The following is a 19629-nucleotide window of genomic DNA, read 5'->3' on the forward strand; positions in this document are numbered from 1 at the left end:
AGGGGGGTGAGCAGCGCCCCAGCATCCCCCTGCTGCAGTGTAGGCTTGCAGGGGTTAAACTGCTGGGTAAGAAAAAAGTCCACACAATAATGGAGTGCTGGGAATTTATGGCTCAAGATATTTCCTGGCATGGCCAGACAGAAGATGGATACAGAGCTTTCATCTGCAGAGCAGTGGGTGAAGCTGCTGCTGGCACCCCAGGGGACGGTTCCCAGCCAGCTGACCACTGCCCCAGGAACAATCCAGTCCTGGTGTGTTCCCTTTGTATGGCCTGAGGATCCCCTCCCCATCTGACCCTTTTGGGGCAGGGCCTCAGAGGGTGCTGTGCTCACTGCCCCTTGTGCATCCACCCCCAGGCCCCCATTCTGGGGGACAGGCACCAGGAGAGGGAGGGCTGGGCCAGGCTGAGCCCCACGGGGGTTGTGTTTGCCCAGACCCAAAAGCTTTTCTTGTGCCCCCCTTCTCCTGCAGGGCCCCATGTCCAGCACCCAAGGGGCAGTGCCAGGACCTGGCTGCAATTGCCCAGGCTGTGGCAGCCACCCTGCAGGGCTTGCTCAGGCCCCACAGGGCACCTTGCTGGGATCCTCTGCACTTTTATGTGAGGGAATTCACCCCCCAGCTGTGTGCCTGAGCCCCCCGAATGCCCCTGTCTGGGGCTGGGCAGCAGTTTTGCAGCTCTGGGCTGAAAGCAGACAATTTGGGTTGCATCACTGAGGGCACCATTTAGAGGTTTCAAGCCCCGAGCTCAGTCGGCTGCCAGGCTTGTGGAGGCTCCCTGCCTCTGGAATAGCCCATGGCAGCTCCCTGGCAGCTGGGAAGCTCTTCTCTTGCCCCCTTTCCTTCCAGCCCTCATCCCAGTGCAGTGGCCTTGGCTGCTCCCCTGGAATGGCCTCGCTGGGCAGGAGGAGAGCACCCAGACACCCCCCAGCCCGTGTCCCCTCAGGTGGAATGGGGCAAGAATTTGGGCTTGCAGCTCTTTGCCTCCTGCTCCAGCACCAACCACACCAAGTGCCCGTGGTCCCCCAGTCGTGGCTGCAGCAGTGCCGTGACTTGGTGACACGGTGCTTGTCCTGGGGACACACAGAGGGGACAGCACATCCCCCCTGATCCCTTGTGGAGTTCTGGCCAGGCTGTACCATGCAGGGAGCTGCTTGCCTGGGGCCATGGGGGGAGGGAACGGGGCTGAGGGTGCTGGAGAGGGGGCTCAGCACCCTCAGTGAGCCCGGATGCTGCTGCCCCCATCGGAGCCAGGCTGGGACAGGGGTTGAAGCCCATCCCAGTGCAAGGGATCCCTTCTGAGCCCACCTGTGCCCAGGCCAGGATCTGCCCCAGGACCCAAACAGGTGAGCACTTGGCCCAGGACCCACCTGATTTTCCCTCTCCTGCACCTTTGATGGGTGCTGCCAAGCAGGGCAGCAAACACCAGAGCCCACGCTGAGAAGCAGCTGATGTGGCAGCTTGGGGTCAGTGAGACCCAGCAGGAACACAGCCCAGGTGACCCAGGACACTCCCAGACTCATCCAGCCCCTCACAGACCCCTCCCCATCAGACTGCAGGTGCTCAGGGGCACAGGCAGGACCCCAGCCCAAGGACCTTGCCAAGGGCCTCATGTCCAGGCTGTGCCCACACCCACTCAGGGCCACTCTCCAGATCTCCTTTTGGAATGAGGAGTTGATGCCTGGTGGTGGGACACAGCAGTGGATGCAGCAAAAAGCTGCTTGGGATTGCATGGGACTTGCTATAGGATGTTGGCAGCAGGCTGTAAGGCAGAGGTGTAGGTTATTTAGGGAGAAACAAAGGTGTACAAATATCAGGGTATGGGAATGAAAAGCTCAGCTGGTTCACGTGTCCAGTGCTCGACCAACGATTGTCCCAACCTCATTAAAGTCCTCTTAGACTCTGTCCTGAGTGAGGATCCCCTTGTGTGCACATGTGAGTGCACGTGTGAGTGCACAGGGAGCCCCTGTCCATGGGGCAGTGATGGGTGTGAGCACCAGAGATGAAGCTGGACTAGCAGGTGAGTGTGTGGCATGGCCTGGGAGAGCAGGGGTGTCAGGGCCTGGCAATTAAACCCAGTGCCTCCTCATTAATTCCCCTCCCTGATAAAGGAAGGAGAGAGAATAAGAGAGAGAGACTGATGGGTTGGGAACTGAACTACACAGCTTTAATGAAATAGGAATGATAAATAGGAAAAATGACTAAATCTATACAAATATACAGGAAAATTGATCCCAGGTTCCTCCCCCCTCTCCCCCAATCACTCTCACATCACCACCGAGGCTGCAGGGCAGCCCTGGGAAAGTCCAGGCTGGAATCCTGGGGTCAGCAGCAGTTGGGAGCTGGAGGCAGGAACACACAGATTCAGGCTGGGATGGATCAGGAGCACAGGCAGAGGAAGGGATGGAATCCTCCCAGGATGCTGAAGCAAAGAGGGAGAGGGGAAGAAGGGGCAGCAGGAAGGGGTTTGAGCCTGGTGATCCCTCAAATGTATCCTGAGTATGAGGTGTATGGGATGGAATCCTCTGTTTGGTCAGTTCTGGTCATTTCTCTTGTCTGTTCCTCCCTAAGGGAGGGTTTCAGGTGTGACCTCTTGACTCCTTTTCTCCTTCTGGAGGGCAAAATGTTCCTCAGAGCTGAGCAGTGTCCCTGGTTCTGCAGCCCAGGCTCCAGCAGTAACTCTAACCATGGAGTGGGCTCAGTCCCAGCAGCAGCCACTGCCTGAGAACCTTGCTGTTCATTTCAGCAGTGCAGCTCCTGACAAGAGACTGAGCTGAAAGCAAAAGCACAAGGCAGAAAATCCCCTTGATCCTGGCCCAAAGCAGGACAAGGGGGAAGTGGGTCAGGGCCACCCAGAGGGTGACAGCACCCGTGTGTCTGTGGGGTGAGAGCTCAGGGGAGCAGCAATGGGACATGGAAGTTCCTTCCCAGCTCCTTCCAGCCAGGCCCAGGGTGCCAGGAGGGTACAGTGTGAGCAGGGAGCACAGGGTGGCACTGCCTCTCCACTGCCAGGTCCCTGTGTGCCAGGAGGGATCCAGGACCTGTCACAACTGACACCCAGCCCATGACACCCCCCAGGGACCTGGAGGTGCCCCTGACACCCAGCCCTGCCCCACCAGCCCCCTCCTCAGGGGCTGCCGCCTCCCCAGTGCTCAGCAGCACCCGGGGTATGGGGGCTAAAGGAGCCCCCAGGATGCCCTGAAGGGCCCTTCCCCCAACTCCAAACAAATCCCTGGGAAAGAGCAGCGGCTGCAAGGTGTCAGGCAGAGGGAACAAGCTCAAGTTTTGCATCAATTTTATTGAAACTGCCCCAGAAAGGGGCTCGGGCAGCAGTGAGCAGGGGAGGCACAGGGGGAATCCCATCTCAGGGCTACTGTGCCCTGCGGGCCATCAGCATCTCCCGGATGTTATCCTCTGCTTCCTTCACACTCCGCTCCAGGTAGGATTTCTTCTGCTGCAAGAGAGAAAACCCAGAGCAGAGTTAAGGAGTTCCCTGTGATGGCAGCAGGTGCCAGGGCTGAGAGCTGCCCTGAGCTGCAAGCAGCCTGCTGGGGGATTCCCAAGGTGAGGGCACCGGACATTCCTTTCCAGAGGCAGCCTGGAAGCATCACTATTCAGCCTGGGCAATGTTTACAGACTGGGAATTTTGTCCAAGTTCCTCATTTTGCTCTGAAACTTTCTCCTCAGAGCTGCCAGGGCTGCTGCAACAGCAGAGCTGCAAAAAGTGTGAGATGTTAACTGTGGGGAGGAAGCAAAAGGCAGCTGGATGCTGCAACACCTGGAGCCCAGAGAGGAATTAACAATTATCCTTATGGAGGCAACAGCAAAACCCTTTTGCCCCTGGATAAACCAGGCTGTTTTTCCCAGCTGGGCCAGTTTTCTAAACCCAGACCCTCCTTTCTATCAGAAATTCCCTGGCATCATCACCAAATACATGTGTTTCCTTAATCATCTTTAATTAAGCTAGGCTTGGCAGGGAAACAGCCTGAAGCTCTGCATCCCAAGATAGGAATTCAGCATGCAGCATTTTTTCCTCCTAGTCTGGGTGCTCCTAGGTGACTGGAAAAAAAATCAGCACTTGGCTCTTTTGACTATTTTCTCTGGGTTTCCAAACAACAGCCACAACAGTCTCTGGTGGAGCCCAGGCAGGCAGAAGGCTCTGCTGTGGGAGGCCCTGGCTGCAGAGCCCTTCTGGGGGAGCCCACCCCCCCAAATGTGCTTTGTTATGGGCTGGGGGACCCTCAGGGAGGATCCCCAAAGATGGGCTTGTGGGGGGCCATGGGGAGAGCCATCAGGGGACATGGGAGGGGTACCTGCCACATGCTGGTGCAGGGCACACTGTCCTCACCAGGTCCTCCTGGGCTGTGGCACATGGCACATGTCCTCCCACCACCCCACAGTGGCCTCAGCTGCACACTGAGCACCTTCCTGTGGGCCTGGGGTGCTTGGTGGAGCCCTGGGCCAAGCCAGGTAGCAATAAGCACTGGCAGGATTAATATTATTAAATTACAGGAGTTCAAGATTCAGCCTGGAGAACCCTGCCAGGGGCTGCACTGCTCATCCCCCAGCCACAGGCAGAGGAGCCCAGGGGTGACATGAATGACACCCACAGCCAAGAGCAGCTAAAGAGGGACAGCAAAGGTCCTCAGCACTGCTCAGCTGTGTGGGGGGGTGGAGGAAAGGGTAAAGGTACCCCCAGTGCTCTGGGGTGTTCATCCAGCTGCCTGGAACAGAGCAGCACCCATGGAGCAGGATGCACCAAAAGCTTCTGCCTGCTACAGGGGGGAGGCCAAGGAGGGGCTTGGGTGTGTGTGAGAGAGAGGACACAGCCCCTGCCAGCTGGCAACAGGAGAGAAACTGAAATTGGGGCTCCCCTGGCAGCCTTCCCCCAACTCCTGCAAGCCCACGGGGAGCTGAGATCTGAAATGCTGAAGGAAAATTCATTAGCACAGGGACAGAACTGATGCCATCAACCTCCCCCCCTCCCTCCCTGCAGTGCTGCTGCTGCACACTCAGTGAAATGCCCACGCCATGAGGACATCTCCAGCCCCCTTACCAAATACTGAAGGGCTTTTATTTGAACAGTGAAGGTTGTCAGTGAGAGCAAGGGCCAGGGGTAAGGCAAAGGGCTGCTTGTGCCTCCCAGACAGTGCCCAGGCCCGTGGGATCCCTCTCTCCAACAAGAGCTGCTTTTCAGGAAGCTGCAGGGTGAGGAGGCACCCGCTGCCACCAACTCACTGAGGCACAAAGGGGATTCCTGCCACCACCCTGCTGCTCCCACACTGCCCCGAAACACATCCAGGGATTTCACATCTAGGGAACAGAACCTGAAGGCTGCAAAGGGCAGAGAGGTTGCAGAAAACCTGCCTGGGGTTGAGCTCCACTTTGCTCGGGCAGCTGGAGAAGAGGGGCATCAGTGGAGCTGATTTCTATGCATTTATTACCAAAGTGTTGGGTTTTTAAGCAGATGAATGAAGTCTATGGAACAGTTCTACCTCTCTGTTCTCTTTGCTCCCCCTCATGCCACCAGGCAGCAAGAGATTTCCAGAGAGCAGCAGTCCTGACCCTTTTCCTCCAAGAAAATTCATCCCTGGGTTCAAGCAGCATCGCCTGAGGGAAACTGCTCTCCTGTGAACCTCCCACCCTCCCCCCGAGGCCCCAGCACCCCTGGTTCCCATTCTCACAAACTCCCAGGCAGGGGGGAGCAGGGAGCAGACAGTTGCTGCATTTTCCAAGCCGTGTGGCAGGGGCCAAGGTGTTCTCTCCCGAGGAGCTGTGGGTTGGTTTCTGCTTCTGTCTTCACGGGGAAAAAGAGCAGGAGCCTGTGTGCAAACCCCTCCTCAGCACCATTACTGGGGTCTAGACAGGAAACTCCCTCTCTCCCTGCCCGTCCCAGCACTGTGAGCAAGCAGCTGATACAGGCACTGCCTCCCACACCACTGCTGCCAGATCAGAGCCCAGAGACTGTCTGGCATCTCAGCTTCCAAGTCATCCCAGAGGCTGTTCCAGTCCAGCCAGACCTGCCAGGCTCTGCTCCATGTGGGAGGAACATGCAGCAGCTTCCCAAACCCCACTGACAAACTGCCCTGACCTCACAAGCTTCCCTCTGCACCTTGATCCTGACTCAAAGCCCCAGTTATCCCTCTGTCCTCCCACCCAGGTTCTGGGCCAGCTCCTGGCTGCTAGGCTTGGCTCATCCCTCAATGAGCTGCACGTATTTCCTTGTGTGGGTGTGCTCAGCACTGAAAGTGTTAATTCTCTGCTGCCTTTTGCCAAGGCAAGTGCAGCTGGCAGTGAATTTCCACTACAGTGCTAGAACTACACTGCTGGTCTGGGCCCCTTGTGCAACCCCAAGGCTGCTGCTCTCTGCAGCCCCTGACACCTCTCTCCTACACCAGTGCTCACCAGTCACAACCCCACCAGACCCTGCAGCACACCAGCCCTGCACAGTCCTGACTTCTGCACAACCTTCAAGCAGCAGATGCAGAGCTCTGGCCCAGCACCAGCAGTGCCTTAAACTGCACCCATCCACCCACCCACCCACGAGCTCCTCTGGGCCTCTGGCCAGACAAGGGTTACCCAAAACAGCAACACATACCATTACCTGAGTCACAGAGACTCAGGAGTAGGACTGAGAAAGAGCAGCCCTGCTTTGGGAAGGCAGTGGGGTGACAGTGACACGTGCCACTCAGCTCCCAAAAAAGCCCAAACTCAGGGCTGACAAACAGAACCATGCTCTGTGCCAGCCCAGGCAGTGCAAGGAGGTGCTGGTGGTGGCAAAGCAGCAAGGGAGGGGACACAGCAGAGCAGGAAGAGGCTGGTTTGGCAGCCATGGCTGCACTCAGCAGCTGGTTCCTCCTCCTGGTTCACCATTGCCACATCCACTTGCCAGGGATTTATTTACCACCCTGTGAGTAACACTGACTTCTTGAGTGTTCCTGAGACTTAATGAAGAGGTGTAGCTTCTGGGTGCCTGCTCAGCCAGAGCAGTGAGTGGCCTCTGCTGCCCTGTGGCTTAGGGAAGTTTCAGAAATGCTGCTTTGTTTCCATGCACAGCAACCCTGGAACCACTCAGTCCCCTCCCAGCCTGCTCTGTCCCTGCACAGGAAGGGCACTGCCACCCCCATGGGGACCCTGTGGCAGCAGGGTGCTGAGGTTTGGGCTGCATGCAGGACAGCTGAGAGGGTGCAGAACTGCAAAAGATGCCCCAAAAAAGGCAGAGTAGTCAATGCCTTCCAGCCTGTAGGGTCACCATTCCTTTAAGGTCAACAGCAGCCACCTCCCCTAACCAGGAGGGGCTCCAGTGACAAACCACAGCCCTGATGATCTGTCTGAGAACAAGTCCAAAAGGAAATGTTCTCATCTAAATCTGCTTTCTGGAAGCAGGGTTGCCTGGCACCAAGACAGAGGGTGAGAAGAGATGGCCAAGAACCCTTCTTTGGGTAGAAGAGCCAACTCTACCATCTGGACCCCCCAGTACTGGGCTCTGAGGCTCTCCTGCACCTGATGACAGTGGTGACACCAAGCCTGGGCTTCACTCTTGCCCCCAGCTCTCAGGAGCCTTCCTGCAGCCACAGGGGTGTGCAGCAAGGGGCTGACCTCAGGGGGGTCTCAGCCCAGCTACACAGAGCACAAGGAACTGTCTGCCACGTGCAAATGGGACTGGCTACTCACACAGCCCCCATGAACCCATCTCTTGGGGACCCTCCTGGAAGCAATACCCAGCAGGGAGGGCACTGCTGCTTCCTCAGTGGGATCCTGTGCCCCACACAGATATATAAAGCAGAAGCTCTTGGAAGCACCCTGTCCCCTGCCAGACTACATTTGGCACCCATGAGCTGTCCCTCACTGCCCATGCTTCTCACCAGCACACACCAGAGCACCCAGCCTGCACCCTGGCACTGCTGGTGACAGCAAACACACCCCCACCACAAGCACTGGCCCTGCCACAACCCCATGCTGTGGCTCTTCCCTGCACTTTGCTCCCTGACAGGGGCAAACACTTGCTCCCTCACCAGCTCTGCACTATTTGCTTTTGGCAGGAGCTGTGGAAACACGAAGTTCAACGCAAATACAATTACAGTTCACGCCCCATAAGGGAAAAAAAAAAAAAGAAAAAAGGAGTTGTGGTTAGCAGAGGTGGCCCGTGGCCTTTTGACATTGCATCACAGTGCTGGGGAACGGTGACGCACCCAGACCTGACATTCCTGGCAGATTAAAGAGGCAGCATCCACAGATTCCACAGCAAGAAAAAACTATTAATCAGCTCCTCTCGGGCAAGCTTGCAATGATCAAAGCAGCACACTTCCCCCAGGGGGGTGATTCAGATGCCTCTGGCTCCAGAGAGAGCTGGTCAGCCACTGACCCATGGTCTGCAGAGCCCTGGCTGGAGCTGGGGGTTCAGCTTCTCACAGGTTGCTCACCTCCAAAAGCCAAAGCAGCATTTTTGTCCCCAGCAGAAAACCAAAAGGCAGCAGGGCAGCTGATTTGGGGTCTGCACCATGCCTCACCCTCACAGGACTTGGCTCTTTCAAGCAGTGGTTTCTCAGTCAACGTTTATTCCTTTTGCTTTCAGTTCCACTTCCCTCTCTTCACCATGGCGAGAAAAAGAGCTTCAAACCCCAACCTTAAACACAAATATGCTTAAACCCAAACAAAAATTTTTCCATGGAAATCTGAAGATCTGGTATGGGAGCAGGCCTTCTCATTTCAGCTTTTTTTTAAAAACACAAATGAGCAAAAAACCCCACCTGTTTTTCTACAAAGTTGCTTTGCATCCAGCTTGTGAGGATGAGATGAGCTGGCAGGTGCCTTTCCAGAGAGCACCTCTCTCCCCACATGTGGCTACCAAACACCAGCTTCTGGCACCCCCCCCCTTGCTCAGAAGCTCAGTGAATGCTGCAGTCCTCAGGCAGGATCAGTGCCTCCAACAGGAGCCCTGACACAACTCAGCTCCTGACACCACCTCCATAAACCTGCCAGCCAGGAGTTTCTGCAGCTCCCAAAGTTAAGCCAGGTCATTTTTGGCATTCCTCAGGGGCTCTGCGTGCACACCCTTTGGGAAAGTGATCAGCAGATCCTGAGACAGAGCTGGGAGAACTCACTGGTCTGGGGAAGGATCTTCCCCTGTGCTGCCCCACGCCGGGGGCCGGGCAGCTGCATGAGCTCCTCTCACTCTCATGGGCACCTCTGCTGCCAGGGTGGGTGCAATTCCCCAAAATCCCTGTGCCAGAAAACAGCACCCCAAGCTGTAACCACACACAGGGCAGGAGAGGGAACCATTCTGGTCAGCCCAGGATGATGGAAGATGATGCACTGAGGACACACGTTGTGTTTAATGGGATTTCACTTGGAGCCCATAGGCAGGAGGGAGGTGGATCTGCTGAACAGCACCCAGCTATTTATTCAAAGGTTGGAGTGGGTGATCTTGGAGGTCTCATCCAACCTTAACCTTCTGTGATTCTGTGCTTCTGCTTCAGAAGGAACTGAACAAGTGGGCACCAGCCACTGGGATGGGTGGGTCTGCAGAAAGCCCTACACCCTGATGGGTCCACCCAGCACTGGTCCTCACCCAGCCCAGGACTGTGGCACATGTACACATTGGGAATTACTACACTACAGCAACCACCAAATATTTAGATACACTTCAAGGCTTTCCAAGAAGAGTTATTGCTCTCAGGAAGTTGCCCAGAGTTTGCTCAAGAACAAATGAAGTGCAAGAGGAAGGGAGCCCAGCTGGTTCCTGATGACAGCTGCTGACAGAACGATGATGACATTTACCTACCAGAAGTGATGATTTAGATCCCTGGGTTTTCCCTTAGCCATTCTTTCCAGAAGGTAACGGGGACACTCAGGCACTAAAAAATACCCATCTGGATTAGAGTCAGGAAGATAAGATGTCAAGCATACAAGTGCACTTGCCAGCTCAGGAGGACCTTAGAAGCACCTGCCTGAAGAACTGCTGGTGCTGGTACTGATCCTACCTACAGCACAACCAGCAGGGCTTCCCCTGTTGTTACTGTAGCACCTTCAGACCCTGAGAAACACACTCTGAAAAAGCTAACTAGGAAAAGCAACTGCTGCTTTCCTCTCTTGGTAGCCAGGGAGCTCACATTCAAGAGAAGAAGGGGCAAGAGGCAGGAAAGCCTACCTGCAGAGGGGCCTCTTCTGTGTCCTGCTGGGACACACTGCACAGACCTGTTTCCTGAGCCACAGGACAGCATTTTCACATTCTGGAAGAGCAAGCCAACTGGGAACCTTTCAATAGGTGGCAGCAGAAATATACTGTCAGCCCCAAGGATTCCTTTAGGGACACCTCTTCTTGGTAGAATTAATCATTGAGAGCAGTTTTCAGAAGCCTCTTGCTTCAGGTCAGATGATGCCTCCTTACAACAGCAGAGTCAGGTCAAACACAAAGAGCCTGGGGAGAGGAAACTCACCCAGATCCTGAAAATACCCATGTTTTGCTTTGGAGGAAGTGTCCTTCACCAAAATGTCCCTTGCAAAACATGGTAAGTTCCCTCACTTGGTGCTTTGGTTTCTGTGGTCCTGCAGAGCCAGTATGGCTCATCAGAACACCTCTGAGCAACAGGACTTCTGCCAAACCACACCACACCTTTCATTCCTTGCAGTCCTGGCAGAACGAGGCCATTTTGAGAGAAGAGAAGAGAAGAGAAGAGAAGAGAAGAGAAGAGAAGAGAAGAGAAGAGAAGAGAAGAGAAGAGAAGAGAAGAGAAGAGAAGAGAAGAGAAGAGAAGAGAAGAGAAGAGAAGAGAAGAGAAGAGAAGAGAAGAGAAGAGAAGAGAAAGAGAAGAGAAGAGAAGAGGAAGAGAAGAGGAAGAGAAGAGGAAGAGAAGAGGAAGAGAAGAGGAAGAGAAGAGGAAGAGAAGAGGAAGAGAAGAGGAAGAGAAGAGGAAGAGAAGAGGAAGAGAAGAGGAAGAGAAGAGGAAGAGAAGAGGAAGAGAAGAGGAAGAGAAGAGGAAGAGAAGAGGAAGAGAAGAGAAGAGGAAGAGAAGAGGAAGAGAAGAGGAAGAGAAGAGGAAGAGAAGAGGAAGAGAAGAGGAAGAGAAGAGGAAGAGAAGAGGAAGAGAAGAGGAAGAGAAGAGGAAGAGAAGAGGAAGAGAAGAGGAAGAGAAGAGGAAGAGAAGAGGAAGAGAAGAGGAAGAGAAGAGGAAGAGAAGAGGAAGAGAAGAGAAGAGAAGAGAAGAGAAGAGAAGAGAAGAGAAGAGAAGAGAAGAGAAGAGAAGAGAAGAGAAGAGAGAGAAGAGAAGAGAAGAGAAAAGAGAAGAGAAGAGAGAAGAGAAAAAAAGAAAACACACAACTTCCATAAATTTCAAAGCTTCGACAAATCAGCAACAACAAGATGATGTAAAACTGACAGCTAAGCAGCATCCCCCCACCCTACACCCCGTGATTCAGACACCCTTGACCTTGGCAGCCTCACATCCCTGTTGGGAACACATCTGCAGACAGCTGTGGGGTGCCAGGGGGTGGTTGGGAAGCAGTGATGGTGACAGCGGTGACCACGGTGAGGGTGACAGTGATGAAGGTGACAATGGTGAGGGTGACACAGTGAGGGTGACAGCAGTGAGGGTGATGGTCTCCCCACATACCTGGGAAGCAAGGTGTGGCTTCAGCCAGCTGAGTCAGGGCTGGGGCAGGTCTCCTGCAGGCAGGAGCACGTTTTCCAAATCATCATTTCCTGTTCTCCCCAGGGGAGATGGGAGCAGGATGGAGGTTTATAGGGCACAGATAATCCTCCTCCTCAGAGCTGCTGGGCAGAGGCTGAGGAGCATGGGCTGGGTGACTAAGGCAAGGAGAGCAGCACTGGTTTGGTGACTTCACTATTACTCATGCAAGGAGGAATTTGGAGAGGGACCTGCATCCAGCTTGGCTGGTTGCTTTGGAGACTTCTGCAGCCATAAGCACAAAGGAGAGCTTTGACAATGAATCAGCCCCTGGTTTAAAATGACAAAGACAGACTTATCCACTAAGTTTGTGTTAAAATGATTTCAGTGTAATCATAAAAGCAGCCTAATGCTAATCAGAGGAAACAAGCAAGGTTTTCAGGCTCAGATGACTAAATGTAGGCTCCTGGATGGACAAAACCATTTAGATGCAGCAGAAGTGGGGTTTTATTACTGTAAAATGTACTTTGCCTTCCCTTGAATTACAAAGGAATGCAAGCATACTGGCAAAGTTTGATTGAAAAGCTTTTCCCATTTGAATCCTAAAACAAGTTCTGGGATAGATTTCATTTGGTTTGAAAATGTACCTATATAGCCAGCTTCTAAAGGATTTAAAAAGAAAGCAACCCACACCCATGTTGATTACTCTTCTGCTTGTAAAATCTACAATTATCCACCCAAAAATAAAAGGTATGACAGCAAAAATAAAAAGTCATCAAATTCCAGTTCTCCCTTCATGAAGCCTTTGCCCTCTCAGCTAATTTGTATGCTTACTTTGCACTCTGCAGTGCTGGGAAGACTAACAAAGAATTACTAATTAAGCAGTTGCTTGCAAAAGTCTGGGAGTTTGAAAACTTGTTGAAGCGAATGATTGCTCCCAATGAAAGATCCAACCTTGCAAATGCATACCCACAGCCATCTGATGTTATTCCACCAAAACCAGCATCACTCACAAACACCCTTCACAAAAATGTGGTGAGCTGTTCAAGTTTTATAAGCTATCCCAAGCCTAAACCAGAGGAATAGCCTTTCAGAGAGCTGGGAATCCCCTCTAAAATGTGATGATTTCTTCTTTCTGTGCCTCCAAGAATACGAGGTCAGGTTTTGCAACCAGTGACTCGTGCACCATTTAATACAGGATAAGATTCTTACTCAATTTTCAAAGCAGAACATGTTCTTATTTGATTCTTATCTAACACATCTACCACAGGAATCAGAACAAGTACTTAAAAAAAAATAATAATACACCTCCTTTCTTGTGACTGCTGAAGAGCATTTGTTCCCTTTCAAAGCTGCAAGGTGCTAGGTACACACAATCAAATTTCATTAATCTGGGACAAGAGTTGACATGATTTGGATAAAAGGGAAACAGCATAAAATACACATTAAGTTAGGCTGTAAGAATACAATCCTTCTGCTATTCACACTTCTGACAAATGATGGTAAGACAGACTGTGAAGCTTTAAACATAAAGAAACAGGTCAAGTCAGTGAATCATCACAGCCCTGAAAGGAAGGAATCAGGCCTGTTATTCATTTTTCCATCAGAAGAGTCAGTGTAGGGGACAGAGAGAACTGGAGCAGCATTAGCTATGCCCCAATTCCTCCATTATTTACCTTAAATTTGTGTGGCCCCACTTCCACATCAGAGGGCTCCTCCATAAAGAAAATACTCTGTCCTGATAGTGTCAGCCCCGCATCCATTACACTCTCAACTTTCTTACTATGTTATTAGGTTAAAGCTGATTTTCCTCATTGCTCAGAGTACTTTTCATCTCAAAAACCAGGAATGAGAACACAGATTCTCCTCTCTGAGAGACAGCCAGAAAGAGGAGGAAACAAACAAACAAAAAAACACCCCAAAAAACCCACCAAACCTTCAGCTACTCCTTTCTTCCAAACAAGCATCCCTGGGGTGGACACATGGGTGCTGACAGCTCCATGTCCTAATGTCCATTCCCAGAAGGATCTGCTGAGACACCTGGAGCTGCTTCAGACACACAAGACCATGGAAGCTGAGAGCTATCACCAGGCCTGATGCTCAGAGGGGATGTTGAGGCTCTGCAACTCACTTTCACTCCAATCTCCATCATTTGTGGAGCTCCCACAGCTTCCTCCTCAGAGGTCCATACAAGCCAATGTTAATCCTAAATGTTAAATTCACTTCCAGCTGTTCCCACCCCAGGTGTCCAACCTCCCTGTAGAGCAAGCAGAGGGAGAAGATCACCTCTGGGAACAAGTGACCCTCTGCAAGGATTTGTTGTCTTTCTCATGACTGCAGAGAACACCTGAACAGCTGTGGATGGTCTGGGAGAGTTAGTGAAATTCCAAGGTGTGATTGAGGGGCAAGAGGAGAAGGAGGTATGGACACTGAATTCCCAAACAAGACTCTAAATTCCCAAACATCAAATATTGTAATGAGGGGGGAGAAGGGAAACAAAGAGCAGGGAAAACAAACAAAAAAACTTCATAAAACCACACAAATTACAACAACAAAAACCCACCTAAAACCAACACCACAACAAACAACCTTCCAGGACAAAACAATTGAGAAAATTATAATAAATCTATTCCCCAGTCAAACATGCAAATAATCATGCAAGAGGAGTTTTGTAGGTGTTTGCAAATCATGCTTGCAGGTTGGGATGGTTCTGGCTTGGCTGCTGCACAAACACCAGCAGCAGATGCAGAGCAGTTTCCCTTAGTGCAGCTCATGCCACAAAGCCAGAAGGGTTAAAACCAGGGCAGGGACTGAGCTTGTCTGTGCACACACTTGGAAACCAGGGGTAGCTTCAGGGACAGCATGGACTTAAAATCATCTCCTTGATACGTGCATGTATGCCAGCAATGGCATGAGAGAACACCACAGCCACTCAGAGGAAAATCTGCTCCAGACTGAAGCACAGAGGGCTATTCTTGAGGCTTCTCCTCTCCAAAGCAAACAGAAGCATTCCTTATTTCCCCCTCTTTAATTCAAAAGCCCACCATACATTCCTGAGCACTGGCCTATCCCAAGCCAACCCTGGCATGAGAGCTTTTATGCTGTAAATCCCAGCAAGAAATAGGGCTGAGCTGGAAACAGCCTACCAATTGCTACCTTCTGATGATTGCTCAGTGGTCTGCAAAGCACACCACAAACCTCAGGAGGTTTCCACACCATTAAAGCCACCCTCAGAAATGGCCTCCAGGCTGAGGGTTTCATGTAAAAAAAAAAAAAAAAAAAAAAAAAAACAAAGGGCTGCCCAGAGAGTTGTGGCAGGAGCAGGGCAGAGGTGCACAGGCTGCTGAGCAGGTCCATCCCAGCCACACCTGCTGGGAACACCTACCCCCAGGCTCCAGCACTTCACCACAGCCACACCTCTTAAATCTTTGTTCCCAGAGGGTATGAAAACTGCTGTGGCAACCACCAGGGATGTGCTGGTCGACTCATCAAGAAGGGGGACACCACCATTATGCCTCAGGGCTGCAGCAAAGCTCCTAGAGAAGGATGGTTAGAGAAAAGGAAGCCACAGCATGAGGAAGTTTCCATCCAGGCAGCACCAGGAAAGAAATCTGGTGTTACCTCTGATGTCTGGACATCATAAGGCACTGCAAAACAGCCACTTTTTAACTTGGCAACACCATCTAAGCCTTTAAAAACAGAGCTGTTTAAGGGCAGTGTTTGCCTCTCCACCAGGAACAAGAACAAAGAATTTCTGAACTGGAAATCAAGCACTTAGGTATAGCTTTCCTGCTGGTGTTTTCTACTTCAGGCAGGCAGAAAACAACCAATCCCTTATCTCCACACCAATAAACTTTGAGTCTTTCAAACAAGCACACAAAAACATTGTGGACCAAAATCCAATTCAGCCAGAAAACTGCAGGTTTCTGCTTTTGCTCCTTCCATGAAGGAGCTAAATTCAGTGGCACACTGTAGACAGAGCTGCCCAGCAGAGCCTCCCCCTTATTTGTTATTTTTAGCAATTTAGTCTGACAACGCCTGACAACTAAACATGCTGAATATAGCAGAAGAGAAGGGGACTATCAGATATTATCAGAGAAAACACACAGCAATAATCACTTTCTCCACCCCAACGAAGAATCAGTTTTCCATGTCTTCATAACATCATAGTTTGTTCTTTCTAAAATGCCACATTTAAAAACAGAATCCATCTAGCCCCACAATGGAAACGGATAACATTTCCTGAAACAAAGCATTGTTCCACCTCTTACATATCATGTTTCCTTAAAAACAAGGGAAGAAAAACATTACTTGGTTTTTCTCCTAATACTGCACAAACATTACCGAGCTAAAAAGAGTCCGTGCTCATCCCTTTAGAATGCTTTCAAAATAGATTTAACACATACCCCTTGTACTGTGAAACACAACAAGAATTTGATAGTATCAGGGCTGGAAAAATCCAATGGCTGGTGCTGAGCAGGACACTCCCCATGGCAGTGCAGGAGGGAGCCCCTGCCACCCATTGCTGCAAGGTTCAAGCAGGTTTCTGTACACCTCACTGGCACAGCTTTTGAGCAGCATTTTGCCAGCAAGCCTGGGCAGTCTGTTTGAACTCCCAAGGATTATACACAAGCTGTGAGGTTAAGAATGCTACGTATGCACAAATACATTCACACCCACACCTTCACTTTCAGAAGAAGGGTGAAGTTACCTTGGGTTTTTTTGCAGAGTGACTGACAGGCTGTGCATGTGCCCCCTCATGCACATCCATGCCCTTTTGGGTTCTTTCAGAACACAGTTCCTCTCACTGACTACATCCCATGTGTATTCCAGCCAAGCCTGATTTTCACAGCTCTGTACAGGTTCTGTACAAGTTCTCCTTGCTGCTTTGCCATGCAATGGGAGGATCAAGCTAGCAGTACCACATACATTTTGTGACGCTGCCTTGAAGAAGGCAACTCACTGGTTCAACAGGGGAGGAATCCATCCAAGAGAAGGGAGTGAGGGCAAGGAAATGACTGCAACTGTGCATTGCAGTGGAGATTATCAGTAGGGAGACAAGAAGCTTTCCAACGAGATGCAAACCCCTGCACTGTTCCTAAAGTTCACTCTGACAGCTGTGAATGTCAGAAAACCCAGCTCACACCTCTGAAGCAGGTTAAAGCCCACATTTTCATCAATAGTCAGTACTCAGGAGCTCTTCTTGCCACACAGATGGATGGATTTGTAGGAGAGCTCAGCCATGAGCCCGGTGTTCTGCTGTGCTGCTCTGCAAACAGCACCAAGCTAGCACAGAGCATTTCTCAAATTCCTGCTTATATCAAAAATACACATTTCACAATACCTTAGCAACAGCATCATAATAGTAAGGTATAGTTGTCTCAAGTTCACACTACATGACTTAACCAGATCAGACCAACAGTGTAGAGACTGGAAGATTACTCTGACCAGCTTGATTCAACTACACAGAGTGAGAAATGCAAGGAAGTAACAAGGTGGTTAACACTGTGAAATATAAACCAGGCTTTAAAATCCAGCCAGTTTTAGTAATAGAGGGAGGGCAGTTTTAACCTATCTTGTTTTGTTATTTATTTTTCAATGATGCAGTGGAAGCACAAGGTCACAAAGTTTCACATTCTTTCCTGCTTCTGTCACAACTCGTTTTAAGGACAGCAAAATCCCCCACTCCTGTGATAAGTGCTCTCTGACTTGGACTCAGGTATTTCCCCCCAAATATCAGTCTCCAGCAGTTGCCATTCTAAAAGCTTGCCTTCTTCATGGGGAATCCCAAGCCTAAAGAAAATCCATTTCACAAAACTGCCAGCCAGCTGGAAGCAGAGCAGTTAAAAGATGGACTTGAACGGCCACTTTAACTGTTGAAAAGTTTTGGCAATCTAAGCTCCATGGTTAGAACAGGGGGAAAAAAAAGCCACAAACCATGTGGCAGTGACCTTTCCACTCCCACCACCTTTTGAGACAGTCACTGTTGCTGCAGACTTCACTTCAGTGGGATGAACCAGAGACCCAAGCAACAGGGAGCTACGAATCAGAAAAACACTTTTGTGAAAGAGCCAGCTCTGTATATGAATGGCAAGGGTTATAATTTAGGGGGAATTCCACCTATTCTGCTGAACTCAGCAATAAGAAGGTTCAGGAAACAAGATCATCCCCCACCAAGAACAGGAAGAAACTGAGCTGCACAGCTGAAGGGCACAGTAGCCAAAAAGCTGACCACAACCCAATGGCCCCACTGGGCAGTCTGTACACAGAGCCTGCCAACCACAACCTGACCATTTCCTAACCCAGATGTGCTGCTCAGAAGTTCTCCAACCCCAAGCACAGGGCTGTCTTTGGGCAAAGCCACTGATGTGTGGGATGGCTCCAGAGTAGCCAGGATACAATCACTTTTATCACAAAGCCATAAAAATGGCTGTGCCTACTCTGTGGTAACACCACCTTAAACATGTAGCCTGTCCAGGGGGGATTACGTGTCTTCCCTCTGCAGAAAAACTTCTCATGGCCAGAAACACAAAACCTCTTAGTACCTGGCACAGAAAATGCTGAAAGCAACACAATATGATGTGTTTGCCCTGTGGCTCCCCAGGCAAGCTGAGTTTTAAGAAGGAATGAAAAAAAAAAAAACAACAAACAAACCACAAACTCTACTTCCGTTTTAGAGTAAGCAGGAGATAGAGACAAAACTGCACAGGTCTGAGTAAGTTTGAGCACTGAACTCCTGTTCCTGCTTGTCTGTGCTTAGCTGGTCTCCACACTCACTTTCTCCAACACACATGAGGTAAAGAGCTTGATACAATTCAGTCTTCGCTCTCTCTGCCATTCCCCAAACCCAAAAGAACAGTGTTTTGTATTAATTGTATTTTAGGGGCACCAAGAATAAAGAATACACTAATGGCCTTGGAAGATGGTACTTGGAAAAGTACATTTTGAACATCTTCTCCAAAGAACTGTAAGATGTACATGTAGCCACTAGAAGATAGTGAAGATTCACTAGATAACTTGTTTGAACACTGGAACTTGAAGACACGACTTTATATCTCCTAGATATTCTTCTCTGCCTTGAATTCTCCAACCAGATAAAGATAAAAACACAGAAGTGCTCTGACCATCTCATCAAAACAGTCCCATCTCCCCACAGATCCAGGCTTCAACAGCAGCCCCAGGCAGAGGGTAAGGACAGGGCAGGCATGTATGGGTTCTCCCTCCTCACTTTCCCAGCCTTCAGACATTTTTAGCTCAGGGACTTCCTGAGCATGATGCCCTTTCTACATATTTGGTAATTCTCAAGGGATTTCTCTTCCATGAATTTGTGCAATTGTGCTGAGCCAGTGTAAATGTTTGATATCCGCAGCACTGGCACAGTTTCACATCACCCATGTACTGCAAATAACCAAATATCCTTTCCCTCATTTGAATCCCTCACCCCCAGTTTTCATACCAAGACACAGCACTCAGTTCCTGCTGGGACTGTAGATGCAGCAAAGAAACCAAGTGACAAGGATTCCTGGTAACAGGCATTATGTTTCATCTAGTTACAATCCTTTAGAATAAAGAGTAGCAGGAAAAAAAAAATAAATGTAGCAAACAGCGTCTTGTTGACCTTCAATGTTCTATTTTCATCATCATTACCTGCCAAAAACTTACCTCTAATTCCTTTATTTTCTCTTCAGCTATTCTCTGTTTTTCTAAAAGCTGATTATGAATCACTCCTTTAGACTGAAGAATAAACCTACAAGTGAAAAAGAAGAGAAAGACAACTGTTGTGTATTGTTTACATCTGTTTACACCTACCTGAATGCTGAGTTAGACAACAGTGACCTCTGCAAAGCCAACAGCCTCACATTCATCTCAACCATTCCGGAGAGAGGCAGCAGAAATTGCTGTGATAGCTCCTACAAACCCCTGGGCTGGCCTCCAGTGCTTGCTCACTCATCTCACCCATGATTTGGGAGGAAGAAAATGGATGCACACACATCTCCCTCTATCA

General features: G+C 50.4%; 1 protein-coding gene across 1 annotated transcript in view; it reads right to left on the reverse strand.

Annotated features, from left to right (window-relative positions):
- Positions 1-3275: 3275 nt before the first annotated feature.
- PFDN1 (prefoldin subunit 1) overlaps positions 3276-19629 on the reverse strand; it is a 31534-nt gene continuing 15180 nt past the window's right edge. Inside the window, exons 3-4 of the mRNA XM_030459265.1 lie at positions 19287-19371; positions 3276-3451 (exon numbers count right to left, since the gene is read on the reverse strand). Coding sequence (XP_030315125.1) covers positions 3368-3451; positions 19287-19371 — 169 coding nt within the window. The 3' untranslated portion in view covers positions 3276-3367. The remainder of the gene's footprint in view (positions 3452-19286; positions 19372-19629) is intronic.

The sequence above is a fragment of the Calypte anna genome, chromosome 13, assembly GCF_003957555.1.
Source record: "Calypte anna isolate BGI_N300 chromosome 13, bCalAnn1_v1.p, whole genome shotgun sequence".
NCBI classification, from domain to species: Eukaryota; Metazoa; Chordata; class Aves; order Apodiformes; family Trochilidae; genus Calypte; species Calypte anna.